The following is a 24,011-nucleotide window of genomic DNA, read 5'->3' on the forward strand; positions in this document are numbered from 1 at the left end:
AACAACTAAAAATTATTTTTTAAACATGTATTTTAATTACAAATATTATAAAATACATTTTATTAAATTTTAAATGCCTATTATCAAACTTTTATTTTTAATAAACGAACAAGAATTTAAATACAATAAACAAACAAAAATTAAATTTTTAATCCATTTTCGAATACAATAAACAAACAAAAATTAAATTTTTAATCCATTTTCGAGTTATTAATATTATAATATATAACTGACCAAAATTTGAAAACTTAATAACGATCTCTAAATTTTAATAAACAAACACCTATTAATTACTAATTAATAATATTTAAATTATCAAAATAGGAGGATTGAAACACAATATGATAATAAACAACATACTAAAATTTTAAAAATTTATATACACAAAATCAAAAGTTATTCGATTTCAAAATTCGGATTAGTAAGAATAAAAATAAAAATAATAATAAATATACGGACAATAACAATATGTTTCGAAATCTAAGATTTCGAACCATAATAATAATAACTAGATTTATTTGATAAATAAAATATGGTTCGAAATCGTTTGATTCTTTTTTATAAATATAATTTATTTAGTAGGTTTATTAATTAAATTATAAATTTAAATATGAACTTTTTTATATTTAAACCTAATTTTAACAAGCGAACACGCAGTCATTGATATTGTAATATAAAAGTAAACTAAATTTAAAAGCAAAATACAGATCTTAATTTTTAGTAATCAAACAAGTATTGAAATATAATAATAACAAAACAATTAAAACAAAAATTTTACACATTTTTTACTTATATTTTAACATTTTACTTAAATTTTCAACCATTATTTTTTACTTTAATGGACAGCGATAAGGACGATTTTTGACGGCGACCAGAACGCTATTAAATTATTCACGCGTTAAACTCACACTGATTCATTATTTTATAAAAAAACAAAAATAATGATTAAACGATATTTAGCTAGAGTTAAATCTTCATTTTAAATAGCAACATACAAAATAATAATACCAGCAACATATTAAAATTTCAGAAATTTTAATCTTTTAATTTTAATAATAAAATATATTAATTAGTAATTAGTGATAATTAAAAGTTGTAAATAGGAGGTTTGCGATTCGTTAGGATAATAACAAACATACTAAAAATTTAGAACTTTTAGTTTTAAAGAACAAAAGTTATTCGATTTCAAAATTCCGATTAGTAAGAATAAAAATAAAAACTAGATTTATTTGATAAATAAAATATGGTTCGAAATTGTTTGATTCTTTTTTATAAATATAATTTATTTAGTAGGTTTATTAATTAAATTATAAATTTAAATATGAACTTTTTTTATATTTAAACATAATTTTAACAAGCGAACACGTACTCATTGATATTGTAATATAAAAGTAAACTAAATTTAAAAGCAAAATACCGATCTTAATTTTTTAGTAATCAAACAAGTATTAAAATATAATAATAACAAAACAATTAAAAAAAAAATTTTACACATTTTTTACTTATATTTTAACATTTTACTTAAATTTTCAACCAATATTTTTTATTTTAATGGACAGCGAAAAGGACGATTTTTGACGGCGACCAGAACGCTATTAAATTATTCAAGCGTTAAACTCACACTGATTCATTATTTTATAAAAAAAACAAAAATAATGATTAAACGATATTTAGCTAGAGTTAAATCTTCATTTTAAATAGCAACATACAAAATAATAATACCAACAACATATTAAAATTTCAGCAAATTTAATCTTTAAATTTTAATAATAAAATATATTAATTAGTAATTAGTGATAATTAAATGTCGTTAATAGGAGGTTTGCGATTCGTTGGGATAATAACAAACATACTAAAAATTTAGAACTTTTAGTTTTAAAGAACAAAAGTTATCGTCTTTCAAAATTCGTCAAATAAGAATAAAAACAATAATAATAATAATAAATATAATGACAATAACAATATGTTTCGAAATCTAAGATTTCGAACCATAATAATAATAACTAGATTTATTTGATAAATAAAATATGGTTCGAAATTATTTGATTATTTTTAACATAAATTTCTATAAATAAAAAAAGATATGCATAAACATTAACTAAGAATATTACATATATTTGAATAAACAAACAAGCATTTATATATACTATACACACAAAACTAATATTTAACGCAGTTTTAAGTTGTTTATATCAGGATATAGATTATACCAAATTTTAAATTCCTAAAATTGATTTTTGATTTAAATTAAATAAACAAGCATTTAAATATGATAAACAATTGAAACTTATTTTTCAAATATGTTTTTCAACTACTTATATTTTAAAATACATTATACCAAATTTTTAATGCTTAATATCGGACTTTAACTTTTAATCAACAAACAAGCATTTAAATATAATAAACAAAAAGAATTAATTTTTTTTTCATTTTCAAGTTATAAATATTATAACATATAACTGACCAAAATTTAAAAATCTAAAAACAATCATTAAATTTAAATAAACAAACACCTATTATTAGTAATTAGTGTCAAAAATTAAAATTTTAATTTATTTTTGAGTTACTAATATCATAATATACAATTGACAAAAATTTAAAAAATTAACAACAACCTTTAAATTTTAATAAACAAACACCTATTAATTAGTAATTAGTGATAATTAAATGTCGTAAATAGGAGGTTTGCGATTCGTTGGGATAATAACAAACATACTAAAAATTTAGAACTTTTAGTTTTAAAGAACAAAAGTTATCGTCTTTCAAAATTCTGACGGCGACCAGAACGCTATTAAATTATTCAAGCGTTAAACTCACACTGATTCATTATTTTATAAAAAACAAAAATAATGATTAAACGATATTTAGCTAGAGTTAAATCTTCATTTTAAATAGCAACATACAAAATAATAATACCAACAACATATTAAAATTTCAGCAAATTTAATCTTTAAATTTTAATAATAAAATATATTAATTAGTAATTAGTGATAATTAAATGTCGTTAATAGGAGGTTTGCGATTCGTTGGGATAATAACAAACATACTAAAAATTCAGAACTTTTAGTTTTAAAGAACAAAAGTTATCGTCTTTCAAAATTCGTCAAATAAGAATAAAAACAATAATAATAATAACTAGATTTATTTGATAAATAAAATATGGTTCGAAATTATTTGATTATGTTTAGCATAAATTTTTATTAATAAAAAAAAGATGCATACACCTTAACTAAGAATAGTACATATTTTTGATTTTTAATGAACAAACAAGCATTTAAATATATTATACAAATAAAATTAATTTTCCAACCCAGTTTTATGTTGTTAATATCAGGATATACATTATAGTAAATTTTAAATTCCTAAAATTGATTTTTGATTTTTAATAAATAAACAAGCATTTAAATAAAATAAACAACTAAAAATTATTTTTTAAACATGTATTTTAATTACAAATATTATAAAATACATTTTATTAAATTTTAAATGCCTATTATCAAACTTTTATTTTTAATAAACGAACAAGAATTTAAATACAATAAACAAACAAAAATTAAATTTTTAATCCATTTTCGAATACAATAAACAAACAAAAATTAAATTTTTAATCCATTTTCGAGTTATTAATATTATAATATATAACTGACCAAAATTTGAAAACTTAATAACGATCTCTAAATTTTAATAAACAAACACCTATTAATTACTAATTAATAATATTTAAATTATCAAAATAGGAGGATTGAAACACAATATGATAATAAACAACATACTAAAATTTTAAAAATTTATATACACAAAATCAAAAGTTATTCGATTTCAAAATTCGGATTAGTAAGAATAAAAATAAAAATAATAATAAATATACGGACAATAACAATATGTTTCGAAATCTAAGATTTCGAACCATAATAATAATAACTAGATTTATTTGATAAATAAAATATGGTTCGAAATCGTTTGATTCTTTTTTATAAATATAATTTATTTAGTAGGTTTATTAATTAAATTATAAATTTAAATATGAACTTTTTTATATTTAAACCTAATTTTAACAAGCGAACACGCAGTCATTGATATTGTAATATAAAAGTAAACTAAATTTAAAAGCAAAATACAGATCTTAATTTTTAGTAATCAAACAAGTATTGAAATATAATAATAACAAAACAATTAAAACAAAAATTTTACACATTTTTTACTTATATTTTAACATTTTACTTAAATTTTCAACCATTATTTTTTACTTTAATGGACAGCGATAAGGACGATTTTTGACGGCGACCAGAACGCTATTAAATTATTCACGCGTTAAACTCACACTGATTCATTATTTTATAAAAAAACAAAAATAATGATTAAACGATATTTAGCTAGAGTTAAATCTTCATTTTAAATAGCAACATACAAAATAATAATACCAGCAACATATTAAAATTTCAGAAATTTTAATCTTTTAATTTTAATAATAAAATATATTAATTAGTAATTAGTGATAATTAAAAGTTGTAAATAGGAGGTTTGCGATTCGTTAGGATAATAACAAACATACTAAAAATTTAGAACTTTTAGTTTTAAAGAACAAAAGTTATTCGATTTCAAAATTCCGATTAGTAAGAATAAAAATAAAAACTAGATTTATTTGATAAATAAAATATGGTTCGAAATTGTTTGATTCTTTTTTATAAATATAATTTATTTAGTAGGTTTATTAATTAAATTATAAATTTAAATATGAACTTTTTTTATATTTAAACATAATTTTAACAAGCGAACACGTACTCATTGATATTGTAATATAAAAGTAAACTAAATTTAAAAGCAAAATACCGATCTTAATTTTTTAGTAATCAAACAAGTATTAAAATATAATAATAACAAAACAATTAAAAAAAAAATTTTACACATTTTTTACTTATATTTTAACATTTTACTTAAATTTTCAACCAATATTTTTTATTTTAATGGACAGCGAAAAGGACGATTTTTGACGGCGACCAGAACGCTATTAAATTATTCAAGCGTTAAACTCACACTGATTCATTATTTTATAAAAAAAACAAAAATAATGATTAAACGATATTTAGCTAGAGTTAAATCTTCATTTTAAATAGCAACATACAAAATAATAATACCAACAACATATTAAAATTTCAGCAAATTTAATCTTTAAATTTTAATAATAAAATATATTAATTAGTAATTAGTGATAATTAAATGTCGTTAATAGGAGGTTTGCGATTCGTTGGGATAATAACAAACATACTAAAAATTTAGAACTTTTAGTTTTAAAGAACAAAAGTTATCGTCTTTCAAAATTCGTCAAATAAGAATAAAAACAATAATAATAATAATAAATATAATGACAATAACAATATGTTTCGAAATCTAAGATTTCGAACCATAATAATAATAACTAGATTTATTTGATAAATAAAATATGGTTCGAAATTATTTGATTATTTTTAACATAAATTTCTATAAATAAAAAAAGATATGCATAAACATTAACTAAGAATATTACATATATTTGAATAAACAAACAAGCATTTATATATACTATACACACAAAACTAATATTTAACGCAGTTTTAAGTTGTTTATATCAGGATATAGATTATACCAAATTTTAAATTCCTAAAATTGATTTTTGATTTAAATTAAATAAACAAGCATTTAAATATGATAAACAATTGAAACTTATTTTTCAAATATGTTTTTCAACTACTTATATTTTAAAATACATTATACCAAATTTTTAATGCTTAATATCGGACTTTAACTTTTAATCAACAAACAAGCATTTAAATATAATAAACAAAAAGAATTAATTTTTTTTTCATTTTCAAGTTATAAATATTATAACATATAACTGACCAAAATTTAAAAATCTAAAAACAATCATTAAATTTAAATAAACAAACACCTATTATTAGTAATTAGTGTCAAAAATTAAAATTTTAATTTATTTTTGAGTTACTAATATCATAATATACAATTGACAAAAATTTAAAAAATTAACAACAACCTTTAAATTTTAATAAACAAACACCTATTAATTAGTAATTAGTGATAATTAAATGTCGTAAATAGGAGGTTTGCGATTCGTTGGGATAATAACAAACATACTAAAAATTTAGAACTTTTAGTTTTAAAGAACAAAAGTTATCGTCTTTCAAAATTCTGACTAGAAAGAATAAAAACAATAATAATAATAATAATAATAATAATAAATACACTGACAATAACAATATGTTTCGAAATCTAAGATTTCGAACCATAATAAATATACGGACAATAACAATATGTTTCGAAATCTAAGATTTCGAACCATAATAAATATAATGACAATAACAATATGTTTCGAAATCTAAGATTTCGAACCATAATTAATCTGCCAACTAATTTTTGACGCGATAAAAGTTGGTATTTAGGTCGGAGCGAACCCGAAGCATTTTAGACCCGCTGCCGAATTTTATTGCCTTCTTTATACTTAATCTAGAAAAGAATAATGGCGCCTTTAACGGTAAAAGTGAAAAACAAGTTTATGTGTTAACCTCATAAAAAACCGCAATATTGTGTTTCTCTTTGCTCGTTAAAGTTTACACTTGTCAGCAAGTTCGCAAGTAGATGCAGCACGTAAGCAGAATATTTTGTAATGTTGTATATTAAAAGTGCTGAGCTAAGCGTAATAAAACTAATTCTAAAATATTTTTGAACTAGTTAGGGGAAAGAAGATGGCTAAGAATATTAAAATTGGTGTAATCTGGGTATTTTAGTACAGATTTATTTAATTTTCAGTGTATAGGATTGACAACTAATTTGTAACAATGTTTTTCTGAACAGAATTCTAAAATCATGACAGATGCGATTCCAATAGTTGACTTTAGTGATTTTTCAATATCAAATTTCTGTACCAATCCTTCGTCTAAAGTAGCGAATGAATTATATCACGCACTGGCAACTGCTGGATTTGTGTACTTAAAAAACACTGGAATTTCTAAAGATTCTGTGAATCAAGTGAATGAAGTTACAAGAATATTTTTTGAAGCTTCAAGCGCTGAGAAAACTAGATTTGCAAGGAATCCTGAAACCAACCATGGATATATCGGAGTAGAAGTGGAAAAAATCAATCCAATGCGACCAGGAGATTACAAAGAAGCATTTAATATTAGTGGATGGGCAATTGATAATTTAGATATAAAAAATTGGCCACTTGACATTTCGCCTCAGTTTTACGATGTAGCTAAACAGTTTGTTAAACAGTGTAAACAGCTAACCCTAAACGTCTTCGAGGCTCTAGCAATAGGCATGCAATTAAAAAATAAACATTTTTTTAAAGAATCACATTCATTACTGAACCAAATTGGCAACACCAGTACTTTACGCTCGTTATACTACCCTCCAGTTCAACAGGAACTGAAACCTGGTCAAATCAGACTTGGTGAGCATTCTGACTACGGGTCAATCACACTTTTGTTCCAGGACCAAGTTGGTGGATTGCAAGTAAATATTAACCATAATGTTAGTCAGTAAAATCTGTATATGTTAACCGAAATTTTGTAAATCAGTTTTTTTTTTAAACTGTTTCTTTTGTTAGATTGAAAGTTTAGATGGTCAGTATGTTGATGCTGTGCCAATAGATGACACAGTGCTCATCAACATTGGTGATGTGTTAGAATATTGGACAAATAATAAACTTAAATCAACTAAACATCGAGTTTTGATACCAGAAAATGAAAAACGCAACACAGTAAGAAGATCTCTTGTTTATTTTGTTCAGCCAGACGACAATGTGATAGTTAATTCACCAATTGAGTATCAGAACGAAACACTCAATCTTGAAAACAAAAATTCTATTAAACCAATGACCTCATTGCAATATTTAAAAAGTAAATTTTCAAACAGTTACTGATTTGTAATTGCAGTTTGCAGTCGTTTAAAAGTTTAATTTCTACCGAATTTTATATTAATTTGCGATTGTTGTAAATTTTTAATGTGCTATTGTTGTAATTGCAATGTTTTTTGTGGCATTCGAAGTTTAAAAAGTTAAAAGTCGTAACTGGAAAAATGTTAGTAAATGTTGATGTAAAAGTTTTTAATATCCCGACAAAACAGTTTCACAATAAAAAGCAATGGTTACAGAGAAATTGTGATGTAAATATATATTTATATATATTATGTATTTTGATAACGCTATTTCTAATACCTTTTATTAATCCACCTTTCTAGAATAATTACTTTCGACGGTATAAAACGATTGAGTCTGCGTATTTTTTTCAAACGTATTAAAATATTTTTCATAAATTGCTAATGGATATTTTCATGTCAATTAATATATCGATTGATTTTAGAGCAGGCAGGAGTCAGTACTTTAATGGGGCTTTAACCCCAAAACGTTCGGGTTGTTGCACGATGCCATTGAGTATATTATACTACCAAAACTGTTTTCGACTGAAAAATAACAAATTGTTTGGATCTACTAACCCTAGGCAACAAAACACTCAACAAGTTTGTGCAAAAACCACACACATGTGTTTTGTTCCGGTTTGCACGTTTTGAGTCAGCAAATATGCACGCTAAAGTAGTCAGCAAACATGCAAGCTAAAGTACACACACGCAAATAAATATTTCGCAATTTTGTATAGCGAAAATTGTTTAGCTTTAAATTGCATAAAACAAAAACAAAATTGAACGTACAATTGTCGATTGATTGACAAATCATCAAGGCCAAAGAATTAAGAAATACTATTAAAATCGACTTACTATTTATTTAGTACAAGCATATAAGACTTAGGCGTGTTTATGGGTAGAAGAAAATTTGTTACAATTTTTTTCTCGACAGAATTTTTAAAGCATGTCAACTGCAATTCCAATAGTTGACTTCAGTGATTTTTCAATTTTAAATGCCTCTCCCAATATTTCGTCTAATGTAACATATAAATTATATCACGCTCTTGCAACTGCTGGATTTGTGTACTTAAAAAACACTGGGATTTCGAAAGAATCTCTAAATCAAGTGAATGAAGTTACTCGAATATTTTGCGAAGCTCCACTTTTGAGAAAACTAGACATGCTGCGGGCAATGTATTTAATCAAGGGTATGATGGATTAGAAGTTAAGAAAATCAATCCAATGCGACCAGGTGATTACAAAGGTGATTGCGATTACAAATCATGTAGTGTTAGTGGGTGGGCAATTAATACTTTAGATAAAACATATTGGCCACTTGATATATCTCCTCAGTTTTGTGATGTCGTTTAATCGTTTGTTAAACAGTGTGAACAGTTAACCCTAAATGTCTTCGAAGCTCTGGCAATAGGCATGCAATTGAAAAATCTGAACTTTTTTGAAGATTTGCATTCATTACTAAACAAAATTGGCAATAAAAGTATTCTTCGCTCGTTATATTACCCTCCTGTCAAACACAAACTAAAACCTGGTTAAATACGACTTGGTGAGCATTTCGACTATGAGTCAATCACACTTTTGTTCCAGGACCAAGTTGGTGGATTGCAGGTAAATATATTTTTCTGTAAAATACGTATTTTATATACCAAAAAATCCAGCTTTTTTTGATTTTAAACATCAGACTATTTTTGATGCTTTATTCTAGCTTGTTTTAAAACTGCCTTTTTGTTAGATTGAAAGTTTAGATGGTCAGTATGTTGATGCTGTGCCAATAGATGACACAGTGCTCGTCAACATTAGTGATGTTTTAGAATATTGGACAAATAATAAACTTGAATCAACTAAACATCGAGTTTTGATACCAGAAAATGAAAAACGCAACACAGTAAGAAGATCTCTTTTTTATTTTACTTAATTCGCCGTGAAAGTATCAGAACGAAACACTTAATTAACGTTAAACACAAACAGTTGGTTGAACCCTTACTTCATTGCAATATTTAAAAACTAAATTGGCAAATACTAAACTTTAACTGATAATGTCATCGTTTAGAAGTTCGACATACATCAACTGATTTTTAAATTTGTTACCTTGTAAATTTTCATTGTTTTGTAAATTGTACATTTTAAAAATAAATTTAATAGATAGCCCCACAAAAGCTTAGTCACATGTTTATTTTATGCCAGTACTTCTATTAAGCAACAAAACAGTTGAGACAAAAAGCGAGGCTTGTAGAAGATAGGTGTAGTGTATCAATGGGAAAATGGGCATAGAAATATATATTCCAAACAAACGACATTTTTTCCCCGCTTTGCCGGTTAAATATTTAATTCGTTGTTGTAATATGGTCGCAACGAGTATTTGCTTTTGTGACAAAAAAGACAGTAGGAGTTCTAGTAGCAAAATCAATATTGAGGCAAAGTAAATTGATAATAAATAACTATTGTTACAACTTAAAATATTGATTTCAACATTTAAATCACACGAAATGGCAGTCTAGTAGTTTTATAATTGAGTATGAAATGTATTACTGAATATCGCCCGGTAGTTTTCTATAACGGCAATGGTTTAAGTCGAGAGGTTTTAAGTTTGTGCCGCAACAATGCCACACTTTTTTCAATTAAATTTGGTGTTTACAAAAACTTTAACATGTAACAAAATGCCTAATTTTTTCTTCTTGATAAAATAAAAAACTTTTTAACATAACTCACTAACAATTTTTTTATATACTTGTTTCTGGTGTATTTATAGAAGGTGGAACAATATCAGAATTCTAACATATTTACAAATACGAACAACAGGGTTTTAGCCAACCACCCAGTATATAAGTTACACACAATCGCCAAAAATATAAATAGTTGTGTGTAAGGCTGGATTAAAATAGCAGGCAAGAAAAAAAGCAATCCGCTATTGAGGTTTCATGGGAAAGTGTAATACAAACACTATCAAAAATAAAAAAAAATGGAGTTTGAGACTGGTTAAAAGTATAAATTATTAAATTTTAAAAAGCACAAACAACTAAAAAAGCAAAATCAAAACTATTGGATTATAAATTTATGGATCGGCTAAAATTGTTGCAAAAAAGACAAAAAGGAATGTGTAATATAAATTTGTAAAAAATAAAAAAATTAAAACAAAATAAAACACAAAAAATGTTAATTGGGCACCTTAGCAGTATTAAACTATACAAATCGACAATAACAAAAACTTATTTTTAAGTAAAAAAAAGATTAATTTGATGTAATTATTAACAATTTAATATTAACTGTAACAAATTCAGAAATTTGGTTTTTCAAAGCGTTTAATTTATTGCTATCTGTCTAAATACGTACCTAACATTTAAAAGCATTTAGGGTTATAAAGGTAGATCAAATTAGATTAGGCTTTTCCTCAAGTTAAGTGGCAAAACAATCAGAAAATTTCTTTTAATCAATTTTATACCAAAAAAGCATCCTATTTTAACAGCAGATTTAGAAGAAAATAATTGCATTTTGGCAAGTTGAAAATATCAACGTATTAAGCTCACAACATTAAATTATGTTGATCCTGTTTTGTTAGCAATACTTTGGACATGTGCAATAATAAATACAGTAAAAAAATATTTTTGTTATTTTTCACATAAAATCTATTAGAAGTAAAGATCAAAAAAAAATTTGACATAACAAAAAATGAATCTAAAAATTGTGGCATGATCATCTAAAAGTGAAGTATGTATGTTGTGTGTAGTGTATAATGCAGAAAACGAACTTTTTTACAAAGTTAAGAGTCTTTTTTTTATAAATCACAAGACTCCATTGCTATATAAAACAAATATGAATTATTAAAACCAAGTTCTTACAACATGTTATAGCTTTCAATACTAAACATTTTTTAAATTAATCAAGACTATTTATATGTACTTTATTATTTATCCTAAAAAAAAAGATGATTTTACAGCATTAACATAAATCCCTGAGTTGCCTTTGGTAGTTTTCAATATCATAATTCTTAATGCCTGATAGTTATTAAATAAAATGCTAATTGGTTTGCAGCTAGACAGGATATTGTTATTTCTATATGGTCTTACATATAGGGGATACAACATGAAAGCAGTGGGAATTGAATATTATAACAAATTTGAAATTTACTAAATAAAATCCTTTTTAAATAAACAGAAATATATTCACCTGAAAACTTGTGTAAGTAGTTGGCAGTGTTAGAGGAATACATATCTAACTGGGGATCACAAAAGTCATCTACAGTTTCAAGAATGCTTGACTAAATAAATAAAATAAATTCATTGTATTTCACAAAAGAAGACAACATATATGTCTAATTTAACAAAAATATTGTTTGTGGCGAGCGGGTAATATAATATATATTAGTTGCAAGTGGTAACCTCATTATGCCAATTAGAATGCAGACCATAAGGCAGGCAATTGAATTATATTACAATAACTTTCTATTTTAAAAATTTTTAAAACATGGTTTTGCATAATCTTCAAAATTTGTTAAATTTTATTGTCGTAATGATAACATTTCGTTACTCTGTTTTTAATTTTGAAAAAAATACTTACTAATGATTCACATTTGCTTCTTAGTCCCTTGCTTCCAAAGTCCTCTTCCTCGGCATTTTCCTGCTCCTCCAGGACATAAACTCGACTCAGTCTTCGAGTAAGACTCACACAACTCATCCGATTACTTGAGTCTTCTTCATTGGGAGCTTTAATAGAAATTTATTATTTTTTTGATTATTAGCCTATTGGGTTTAATTGTTAGTAAGCATTTTCTAATGATCTAAATGTTCATTAAAGTTAACTTAGATTAATAAAAAATTGAATTAATTCAATTTTAAAGTTTTGGATGTTAACTATTTGTAGTTTGATGTTCAAAAAATATAATTTAATTTCGTAAGATATTTTTAACAACTTTTTTCTTTCTACCTTTGGTTGCGGTAATATGGTTAAGATCAGGCACAAGTACCGGCTCATTCGGCCAGTTGGACAACATGTAATTCAAAACCTGAATGTGTCTTTTAAATCCAATTGCCGCATTGATATCAATCCTAAAAAAAAGAGATAAAATTTTAGAAAGAAAAACATTTCATTTTTTGTAATGGTGTAAAAAAAAAAAGTTAAAATACAAATATCATTGGTCAAACAAAAAAATAAGTTTTAAGTATAAAAAAGGGTCCAAACTTTAAAAAAAAAACAGAATTTTTACTACAACTGCCTGCCTATTTGTTAAAAATTTTTTTTCTACTTACCCATTAATTTGTCCAGCGTTGATAGGTCCCAACAGCACGGGTCCAAAACAAACCGCTAAATTCTGACAAGTCATCTTGTTCTGTTCATGATGCATAGCAACACGCTTCAAATGATTCATGAGAGCATACAGAGTTGCTTTCTCTGCATGAGCGGTGGACAGCGTTTTAATGTGTTGAAGCAAGGCAGTGGTACGTTCATTCTGACTCTCTGTAGTGACATTTTGGTCAACATCGAATTTTTGGGCGGCATTCGGAGATGTAACTAGAGGATTTGGCGCAAAGGGTTCTTTTAATACTGCAGCGGGATTGGGTCCTAAAATTAAAACAATTTATTTTGTTAGAATTTTTGCGGATTGCACACTCAACAGGATGCATTTTAAATGTTGGAATATAATCATAACTGAATAATGCTTGTGATTATTTACTTTCATACCACAAATGGCAATTTTTTAAACCTTTTGAATTTGACATAAGTATATATATTTACCGTTCAAAAAGCATCATTATTTATACTTTTAAAGAACAACTCTTTGCGTTTTTTAATTAGAAAATTTTGCTATATTTCGACATACCAGGATTTTCTTCCATAGCTGTTGTAACTGATTCTAATAATTCAGGCGGAAAAAGTGGTTGTGGTAACTCCCGCAAAAAATCTTTTAAAATTCCTGTAAAATACAAAATAGCATTAAAACATTTATATATAGAAAAATTTACAGTTAAATCACTTAATACAAAATGCATAAAAAAAGCATTTTATTGACAATAAGATATTTTTACACCACTTTTACCCTAACTTTCCCCAGAAAAATATTGTTTAATTTGAAAAAAAATTTGAACTAAATTTCAGTGACGTTGTTTTTAAATTATTGGTCTTTAAAAGATGTCCATTTAATAAAATAGTTTTTGGTAATATAGGCCATCCATAATATGATTAAATCACTGTCTCACATAATCATGTTACGATTTAGAATTAAATTAAACTTAACTAAAAATATAACATTTTAACTCTACCTGTTATTACATTCACGTCAGGATAAAATTCTGCTGAGAATTCTGTTTCTGTTTTTCCCTCTTCCACCTTTCTTCGTAAATCTTTTTTAACAATTGCTGATCCGCATAATCTATAGATTCCAACAACCTAATGAACAAAAAAATTTTGATTAAAAATAAGTAAGTTAGCTATTATGATAATTAATTAAATAATTCTGACTAGACAGTGTGTAATTGTTTAAATAGGATTTAAACAACAAAAAGACAGAAGCAGCTTTTTTGAAAATTAAAAAATATTAACAAAAGTGGAATTATTGTTAGTGAATTAGTAAGAATGTATAGGTTATTTATTCACCCCCAACAGAGAGTATTTTAATTTCTTAAAATATGATCGCAACTAATATTTTTTCGTGATAACTCACCTGAAAATCATGAACGGCAGTTTTTTTTTATCTTAATGCTCTTTAAATTGGACCGATTATCACAAAGTTTTATTATATACAAATTATATAATTTGTGGAAGCAAATTTTGTAAAGTAGTTAAAAATTTTTTTTTTATCTAACCTGCATTCCTCTTTTCTCAACCTCGTCGATGCAAGTATGAACAAGGGATGGGATCCCAAATTCTGTCTTCTCCCGTTCAACAATGCTCTGAAGGTCTGCTCCAAACACTAGAGGGCCAACACTTGATGAGTTGTGTTCTAATGCAACCTAAAATAAATAAACAAATTTTGAAAAACTTACCAAAAATAATAAGAAATTCTTCAACAATTTTTCTACGATTATTTAAAAAATTTCAAATAATGATTTATGTTATTCAAAACACAAGAACAAAATTATAAAATAAAAACAAAATTTAATAAATAACTTTTATTAAAAGACACCCGACTTCTAAACGTAAAATAAATATTTATTCAACAAGATTTCAAAATAGTCTTAATAAAAAAACTGTAGTGTAACAAAACAAATGTAATAAAAAATTGGAATTTAAGTTTTTGAACAGACCTATATCATTTACGGAACTAAGTTTAGAAATTTTTTTAAATTTTCAAGTTTTTATGACAGTTTCTCCCAAGAGTTTAAATATGACCACAAAAATGCCATAAATCAACAATAAATATGTACTAGAAATCGTGCAATATTAATAAATAATATTTTGATTTTCCCTAATATAATAAAAAAAAATCTATACCAGTTTTTTTTTCGGTGTCCTTATATTAAGAAAAAATAAAACAACTCACAAAAAGAAAAAAATTATTTAATAACATTCGTTTTAGAGTCCTTTATAAATATTTAAACAGCTGCCTAATCATTATAATTTAAAATTAATTAAAGAATGTAATTTAAAAGTATTAGTGAAAAATTTTCAATACTATTTAAAAAAAAGATGATATAAACAACAAAAATGTTAAGAATTTTGCACGCACACTGAAATCTCGTCACGTTTTTAATTTACCTTGATGTACAAAGTGCCTCGGGGCTCTAAACGGACTGCAAGGCGTTCAGAAAAAGTCGTCCTCAAATCTGAGCCTTGAAGTAAAGACGGCATGTTGACAGTAGCATATGAAGTGACCTTTTTACCACCACGCATTTCCCAAGAATACAAAGTTAAATGGAGATCTCGGGATCTTTTAACGTTCATCTGATGAATAAAATAAAAATATGGTTACAAGATAAAATTTCAATTTCGGTAAAAATTTGCAAATATTGAAATACAATTTTGATGATAAAAATTTGTTTATAATAAAATAAAAAAGCTGTTCTTATTTCATTTTTTTTGCCTTTAAAATTTATTTTTTGGTAATCTAATATATTTTAGTAGTTTTAAAAAAATAAATAATTCTTTTATAACTTAAAAAAACACTACAAGGTGAAATATTGTTATTAACGACATTGATTTTGTTAAATTAAATGATAGCATTGTAAACCACATTAATTTTAATGGCATCATTTAAACAGGAGTTTTTTGTAACAATATGGAATGTTGTTTTTAAACGTATATGCAACTATCACCAAGCTGTATCAGCAAATGTATGTAAAAACATTTAAAAATTTTTTTTAAGTTGAGCATATTTTAAATTTTTTTCTTTTTTATTTTGCCAAATTTTTTTTTTAAGTTTACTAAAAAGATTACAAAAAATTCAAGTTTTCCAAGTCCGAAACTTATTATTTTAAAGCCTTTCTATAGGTTACAATTCAGACTTATATCAAGCATAACATTCCTGTGTAATATGTTTTAGTGTCAAATTGTCACATGCACCTTCAACTGCTATATCAGCCAATTGCATCCCCTATATTTTTAGCTTTTTAGCAAGCTGCCCAGTTCTACCTCACTGCCTTTAGACAGCCATGTTTATGTCTGCGATATTACAACCATATGAGAACGACCATAACCAAGCTAACTGAAGCAAAAAGAAAAATGTACGAAATTCTTGGCGTATTACAACACAAAGACCGCTTTTAAAGGGGGTTTTGAATAAGAAGGAAATCGTTTCCACATTTTTTTATTATGAATCAGTTATTGAAAATAATATTTTGCTTTATGTGTAGTTTAAAATAATGTATATAATGACCATGTAATTATTAATTTTGATAGGCTATGCAAAATGTTTTAAAGCGTTATTGAGCATTTTTTATTTTAAGTTTAAAAGCTTTAAAAAGGTATTACAATTACTTACATCGCTATAAGCTTAATTTTAAACAACCCTTCCAGTAACTTAAGCGAAGCATTTTAAATTATCCACGAGCCCAAATTAAATTAAGTTGTTGACAAAACTGCTCACCTCAAAGCACTGGTTCCACGACACAGTGCCGCGGCATGTTTGCATCGTCGTTCCAATTCTTTTTGTTGTGGCATTATCAACCTGTACAAGACAGTAGGCCTCGCATAAGGTCTTTTTTAACTCACGCACTCCATATATAGTGATAACTAAGCAACCTAAAATAATACACATTAAGATTAAATTACATACTTAACAAATATGAATTACTAAAGTTAGAATAAAAATAAATCACAATTTAACCCTACCAGTGGTTTTTAGAAGTATCTACAAACAAAATATTTTAATTAAAAAATCCAATTTGAAACCATTATTTTGCAATATTAAATTTTAGAAAAAACGTTTGCTAGTTTGAAATTTCGAAAAACAAGTCAGTAAACCACAAAATGAAGTGACCTAAAAACCTAAATGATCTTAAAAAGCTGTTAGTGCTAAATATATAATTACCTAGAAATATTTACGAAAAAATCTAAAAAATAGGTGTAATATTATCCTTGTAATCTGATTACTAAAAGTAATTTTAATGTGTAAATTACATAGGCTTACCTGAAGGATTTACCAAAAATAGAAATAAACATTTTCAAATATAAATATTTATTAAAATTTTAAAAATCTATTTTTATTGAATGAACAGTGTAATTCTTTTTTCAACTGCCAGAATTTTATTAAAAACTATTTCCAAAAAAAAATTTTAATATTTTGGGTAAATTCAAAATAAAAAAAAACGACAATAACTAATTGCATAAACAAAAAGTAAGATCTTAATTACCATCTATTAAATGCAGTGGATTAGGATTGGTGACATGCTTGTATTTTTTGAATTGTGACAAAGCAAGAGGTTTTATGGAGGGATCGTGTGCAGTATTATTAAGCAAAAGTTGTCGACTAATTCTTCTTTGATGAGCCTGCAAAGTTTAAAAAACTTTTTTTAATAAAATAATTCAAACTAAAAATTAAAGAGCATTGTAAAAACTTTGCTTTTCATTTTGTAATTTTCTGGATTGGAGATAGTAAATACATAATATTACGCTTAATATCCCAATTTACCAATTGATTTTAATACATACATGGTTTTAAAAAAATTTAATTAAAAAACAAGGCTATACTATTTACTTAATACATGTATGTCAGATAGTCAGTGGCCTTAAATAGCTAAGCAAATAAATTAACATTACTTAGGTTAGTGGAACAACTCACCATACTAATATCCAGATGATAGCGATTTAAAACGTTAGTGTCCTGCTTTCCAATTGGTTTTTGAATATAGTGTTGGGTTGATAGACTGGCAGAAGAAGGGTTAGTGCCAGGGATGGCACCTATGTCTGGGTTCTCGTTTCCTGTCCAACATGTTAACTCATTGACAGCAGCATTTTCCGAACTTGAAAAAAAAAAGATAATTTTTTTAAAAAATTAACTTTTTTGTTTGTGTGCATACAAAAAAAATTAGAAAAATTAATGAGTTTAAATAAATAAATCACTTTTTTGTTTGTATTTATCCAAAAATATTAATCATTTTAAACAAAAAAATAAGCTTAGCATACTAAATTAAAAACTTAATATCATTGTTATTCATTTTTGTTTAATGTTTTAGATACTTTAAAATACACACTTCAAATATTTGAAGACTCTTTAAAAATAAAATATTTTGCAACACTTGTAAAAGTTATGGTAGAGAAAACGAGAACATAAAACAAGTTTCTCCTAGTAATTTATACTTGACATTTAGGTTATATGTAAATATGCACAAAAAGTATGATATACACATTATTGGGGCTAGTGATTTTTATTATATTTTTATTAATCGTTAACTGACTGTCAAGAATCAGTTCCGGTTTACCGTTTTCCAGGGGTATTTTCCTTATTGAACAATAAACAGGTAAACTGACCATATTTAACGCTGGCGTTTCATTAGGTTAAGTCATAGTATTATTTTTTGAATAAATTTTGCCAATACAGTTACTCACCCTCCAATTTTTTTAATTTTTTTCCATTTTTCTCGCCAATTTTTCTTTCGTGAGTTCGGAGGATTTGATTTACTCGTGGTCATAAAACTTCGACTTTTGCTTACAGCTGAACCTATTAATAACAATTTTATTTTAGCTATTGCATGATTATAAGAAATATATTGCTCAATCAAATTAAACAACTTCCTGTATTATAAATTTAAAACTAATTTAATATTAGCAACATTAAACAATTTTTTTTTTAAATAGTAAAAAAAGAAAAAAATTCAGATTTTTTGGAAGTAAATTATTAAAATTTTTAAATTTTTTTTAAAATTTCAAACCAACTTTGTTTTTAAAGAAATATTTTAAACATTCTTGAGATTCCACATGCTTGAAAAATTACTTAAACATATTTAAAATTCTTGAACGCAATAAAATGCTTTATAAATTTTATTGACAAATAATTTGCTTTCCAATAAAAATAACCACATACCATTACGCCCTAATGTTATTTTAATCCAACAGAATTAGCATATTAAAATAAGGTGATAATGGTTCTTAGTTCCGTAGTAAGAAAACAATTTTCAGGTAAGGTCAGTGATCCAAGAACACTCAACAGTACCAGGTTATTAATATAATTACTGGCTTAAAATCGAAACTAAGTTAATTAAAATAAAATATATATCCCTAACATTACATAGACCTTCTTATATTGGATATTTATTTAATTTATTAATTATTTAATTTTGCATCATTTTGCATTTATAAGTATTTACTTCAGCTATTATATTTTTATTAATATACCAATGAACACTTACCTAAGTTGACTTCAGTGTTTTTTCCCGCAATCATAACGTCTGTTCCAACAACTTTGTCCTTTTTTTGCAAATTTTTGGGAGAACTTTGACCAATGTTTGCTCCCTCGTTGAAATTAAACATCGGCTGAAAACGAGAAAACGATGGGGAAACGGAAAGTAAACTTTTAGGGGATTTCTCTTTAAAACTTGAATTTCTTTGCATTTTAACATCAGAATTATTTTTTAAATAGGAATTTGTTTGTTGTGAATCAGTTTGAGATTCAGAAGAATGACCAGAACTTCCGACTGATGATTCAGAGATAGATCGTTCACTAAAACTATCAGTCCGAAGAATTTTTTTCTAAAAAACATCAATTTCAAAAAAAAATTATGAAAAATTTTTGTAAAATAAAAATTTAAAAAGTTAAAAAATTTGCAGTTAAGTTAAACAACAGTGCATTCAGTCATATCCTATCCACAGGACAGTGGTTAAAAAATTGTGTAACACCACATGAGATCCTAGGTTTAATCCCCAGAGATTTCATGTTGTGTAAAATTTTTACAAAAGGCACTTACATATGACTAATAACATTTGAGCCAAAAGTTATAATCTAAGAGTTATATAATGGTCATGTAATATAACCTAGTCAATAATAGACTATCAAAAAACTGTCAACTTAAACCTGGCCAGGAGTTTAAAAAGTTACACCCTGATTAACTTATCATAGCCTTTTTACATTAAAGATTAAAAATAAATGAATAACAAGTACACATATCACAACAAATATATATATACAGCATTTGTTATGTTAAAAAAAATTCACAATGCTAATAATGGCCTACCTGCTTTATATTATTAGATGTAGGTTCTGAAGGACCTACTACCGAGTTTTTACGCACCACATCGATTCGCTTTTGCAAACCCTCTGACACAATTTGTCCTTTGTTTAACCATTCCCATTTTTTCTCAACAGTTATGTTTGAGTTTTTATGATTTTCAGGTTTATTTTCTTGCTTGGTGACTTGGGATACCGGGAATTTAGGCAGTGTGTTACCAAGGCCGTTTTGATGTAGAGCAGAATTTTGGGTGAAATGTAAATTTTCAGCTTTTAAACTTGAATAAGGAATTTTTTCCTTGTCAGCAGAAAAGCCTGGTTGTTTTGATATTTCAAAAGATGGGTGGTGAAAATTGTTTTTGGCAGTGTCAATAAGACCTGACAAAGTTTCTTGTATTTCAGTTGTGCTAAGCATATCGACATTTATTTCCCTGTTGTAGCTACCTGTAGAATCAGATTTAATTTTGTCATCGTCAGATATGGGAACTTCATCATAAATATGATCGTTTACCAAATTATCTTTTTCATCAAAGTTTCTTTCCTGTGTTAATCGAAGGTTGGCTGATTTTGGTAAAGAGTTTGCATTGTAATCGTTTCCAGCAATGTCGTTAGCATTGGGATTTCGATTAAGAAAACTGGGAAGAGTACTGCTTTGTACAAAATCATATCTTCTTGTTTGAGAATGCATACCAGAATTCTGTAACATTGCGGATGCATCTAAACCGTTTAAAATATCACCTTGGCAAGTGGTTTTATTGGCAGAATTTTGCTTATCACAACCTGCAATAGCTTCACGTAAAATCTCAAGGGATTCGTCGAATTTAGATTGAATGTTGTTTTCTTTAGATAACATTTCATTTTCTTGGAAATCTAAAAGTTTAACAGTTTGTTTTGCAGCACTAACAGGAACTACTTCATTATCATAAACACTACTTAAAATGGTAGTTTTGGGAGTAGATTTGGCAATAGTCATATTATCATTATTGTCTTTATGGTTAACCTGCTTTAAATCATCTGATGTTTCACTACCCATTTTTGATTTTAAATTTACATCAGTATCATTTCTTTCTTCTGAGGGCTGAGATTCATGACACAATTTTATTGTTAAAATTAAGTGGTTTAACATGCTCATAATTGCAGCAACAACTTTGACTTGCAAACAGCTTACATCCACAGTATTTATTGCCATTATTTGAACCCCAGGATTTATTAAGTTGTGATTGGCAGCTACAGAATTTGGCAACACTCTGCTAATAAATATTCCACTATTGTGTGAAGTTTTTCCGTTTACAGAGTTTTTTCGCAGTTTTTGCTTCTGAATAAATATGCCCAGAATGTCCGTTGATTTACGAATTATCTCAACAGTTTTTACAACATATTCAGAATTGTCAACATTTCGTTTTTCGTTGTTTTCGAACCTGGCTTGTAATTTTTTTAAAAAACTGCTTGAATGCAATCTCAATTTTTTATTTTCCTTTGGTTTTGTTAAAGTTGAGTTATTATTATGGAGCTTATGAGGAGTTTCATTACATTTCGTAACATCTTTATAGCTTTGTTTTTCAGCATTGTGCAAACGTATAATCATGTCATTTGGAACTTCAACACGATCCGGGTTAAAACAACTTACTCGAATGTCAGTCTATAAAAAATATAAAAATCGTTATTGTCCTTTTTAGTAGTTGGGTTATTATATGATGTACACTACATCAATCCACAGACTTCTTAGCAATAATATCGATTAAAAAAAATAATCCAAATAAATTTGAATGGCTGATTACCTTTCTGCTTGGAAAAAGTCTGAGATTTTTGTTCCATCCACGAATTTGCCGACAGTTATTATCCAATGCTGGATTTTTCTTCTCGTTTTCTTCTACAATAGAATGGTTGTTGGAAGAATTAACATTTCCATTTGAGAAACCAAATCCTTTATTTGATTTTCTTTGCTTCGGAGGTAGTGACATTGATCGTACAAAATTATTTGTTTCATCTTGAGCAACTGTATGTGAAGTATATGGCGTTGCTGTTTCAACTACCCCACTCATTGCAACGTTTTAGGTTTTAAGTTATCCAAGTTTTTATTATCATATTAAATAAATTTAGTTTAACTTAAAAATCAAACTATTACTATTACAGCTTTATCTAAAATATATTAATCAAATAATTAACAACTAAGAGAATTTGCATCAACTTTTTTTTATTTGTCTTCAAGACTGTAAGTGTATAGAAAAAAAAACATATTAGTTGCAGAAAACTTTGTCTAAGTCGTCCTAAATGTTGTCTAGATACTAACTATACCACTGTACTAAAACAATTGATCTCTTGTCTATAACAACAATGGTACTTCTTGTTTTAATTACTTCTACGACTGCCGAAACTCGTAACCCACATACTTGTCATTTACACGCTCATAACATGCCCGCAGTCCTTTACAACTTCGATAACTAAAAGGTTCGAATTATTAGGGCTAATAAAATGCTCGTAAATCTAATAAATCATTAACAAATTCAAGGATGGCTTTTCATGACATTGTCATGATTGTCGACAGCTGACAGGCATCACGCTGAGGTCCTGACGTTTGTCGCTGCCGTTTTGTCTCGACGGTCCTGGTAATATTTATTAAAAAATGATAACATTTATGTCAAGGCCGCCTTGGGAATAATTTATTTTCCAAAATAAAAATACATCTCATGGCAACATTGTGTCGCTTTCACTGTTATTAAATAGTTACACTTAATAGTGGGTAAATAGATAATTTAAATTGCCTACTATATTTTTCATAGCAAAAACTACTTAGCGGCTAACTTTTTTGACGGATATGACGTCACGACCTATTTGTGCAACATTCCAAATCATGGGCCTTTAGTGGCACATTTTACATATCTCGATGTAGATCATTAAAAAACTAGATTTATTTGATAAATAAAATATGGTTCGAAAATATTTGATTATTTTTAACATAAATTTTTATAAATAAAAAAAGACATGCATAAACATTAACTAAGAATATTACAAACCTTTGATTTTTAATAAACAAACAAGCATTTATATATATAATACAAACAAAAACTAATATTTAACCCAGTTTTAAGTTGGTGATATTAGGATATAAATTATAGTAAATTTTAAATTCTTAAAATTGATTTTTATTAAATAAACAAGCATTTAAATATGATAAATAAACGAAAATTATTTTTCTAATATGTTTTTTAATTACTTATATTATAAAATACATCATACCAAATTTTTAATGCTTAATGTCGAACTTTAATTTTTAATGAACAAACCAGCATTTAAATATAAAAAACAAACAAGAATTATTTTTTAATTTTTTTTCGAATTATAAATATTATAAGATAAAACCGACCAAAATTTAAAAACCTAATAACAATCTTTAAATTTAAATAAACAAACACCTATTAATTAGTAATTAGTGACAAAAATTAAATTCGTTTTTGAGTTACTAATATCATGATATACAATTGACAAAAATTTAAAAATTAATAACAAC

General features: G+C 26.1%; 2 protein-coding genes across 3 annotated transcripts; one reads left to right on the forward strand and one right to left on the reverse strand.

Annotated features, from left to right (window-relative positions):
* The first annotated feature begins 6,669 nt into the window (after positions 1-6,669).
* LOC145745391 (uncharacterized) lies at positions 6,670-8,303 on the forward strand. 2 transcript variants are annotated; one of them, XM_082563452.1, is made up of 2 exons: positions 6,670-7,524; positions 7,601-8,303. In XM_082563452.1, exons 1-2 carry the CDS (start codon positions 6,859-6,861, stop codon positions 7,913-7,915), a joined length of 981 nt encoding a protein of 326 aa, XP_082419578.1. In that variant the 5' UTR covers positions 6,670-6,858; the 3' UTR covers positions 7,916-8,303. The 2 variants fall into 2 exon arrangements, with proteins under 2 accessions (XP_082419578.1, XP_082419579.1); XM_082563453.1 differs by having other exon boundaries at positions 6,681-7,506; positions 7,601-8,302.
* A 2,350-nt stretch (positions 8,304-10,653) lies between these two features.
* Positions 10,654-22,635, reverse strand: LOC145746387 (uncharacterized). Its single transcript, XM_082564662.1, has 16 exons — positions 22,282-22,635; positions 20,511-22,142; positions 19,689-20,028; positions 18,889-19,000; positions 18,122-18,302; positions 17,694-17,829; positions 16,928-17,082; positions 15,601-15,786; positions 14,709-14,855; positions 14,166-14,292; positions 13,727-13,819; positions 13,155-13,467; positions 12,832-12,953; positions 12,466-12,611; positions 12,076-12,166; positions 10,654-11,706 (listed from the first exon to the last, which is right to left on the reverse strand). The coding sequence occupies exons 1-16, from the start codon at positions 22,543-22,545 to the stop codon at positions 11,684-11,686; spliced, it is 4,068 nt and encodes a 1,355-aa protein (XP_082420788.1). The 5' UTR covers positions 22,546-22,635; the 3' UTR covers positions 10,654-11,683.
* Between the last annotated feature and the right edge of the window lie 1,376 nt (positions 22,636-24,011).

The sequence above is a fragment of the Corella eumyota genome, chromosome 3 (genome assembly GCF_963082875.1).
Source record: "Corella eumyota chromosome 3, kaCorEumy4.1, whole genome shotgun sequence".
Lineage (NCBI taxonomy): Eukaryota > Metazoa > Chordata > Ascidiacea > Phlebobranchia > Corellidae > Corella > Corella eumyota.

What these genes read in the sequence shown, in the direction of transcription:
- LOC145745391 (XM_082563452.1), top strand. Translation starts at nt 6,859, where the DNA reads ATGACAGATGCGATTCCAATAGTTGACTTTAGTGATTTTTCAATATCA. An exon ending in AAGTAAATATTAACCATAAT is followed by an intron (nt 7,525 to 7,600) that starts GTTAGTCAGTAA and finishes TTCTTTTGTTAG; the next exon opens with ATTGAAAGTTTAGATGGTCA.
- LOC145746387 (XM_082564662.1), bottom strand. Translation starts at nt 22,545, where the DNA reads ATGAGTGGGGTAGTTGAAACAGCAACGCCATATACTTCACATACAGTT. An exon ending in AAACACTGAAGTCAACTTAG is followed by an intron (nt 19,001 to 19,688) that starts GTAAGTGTTCAT and finishes TGTTATTAATAG; the next exon opens with GTTCAGCTGTAAGCAAAAGT. An exon ending in GAGGCACTTTGTACATCAAG is followed by an intron (nt 14,856 to 15,600) that starts GTAAATTAAAAA and finishes TATTTATTTTAG; the next exon opens with GTTGCATTAGAACACAACTC.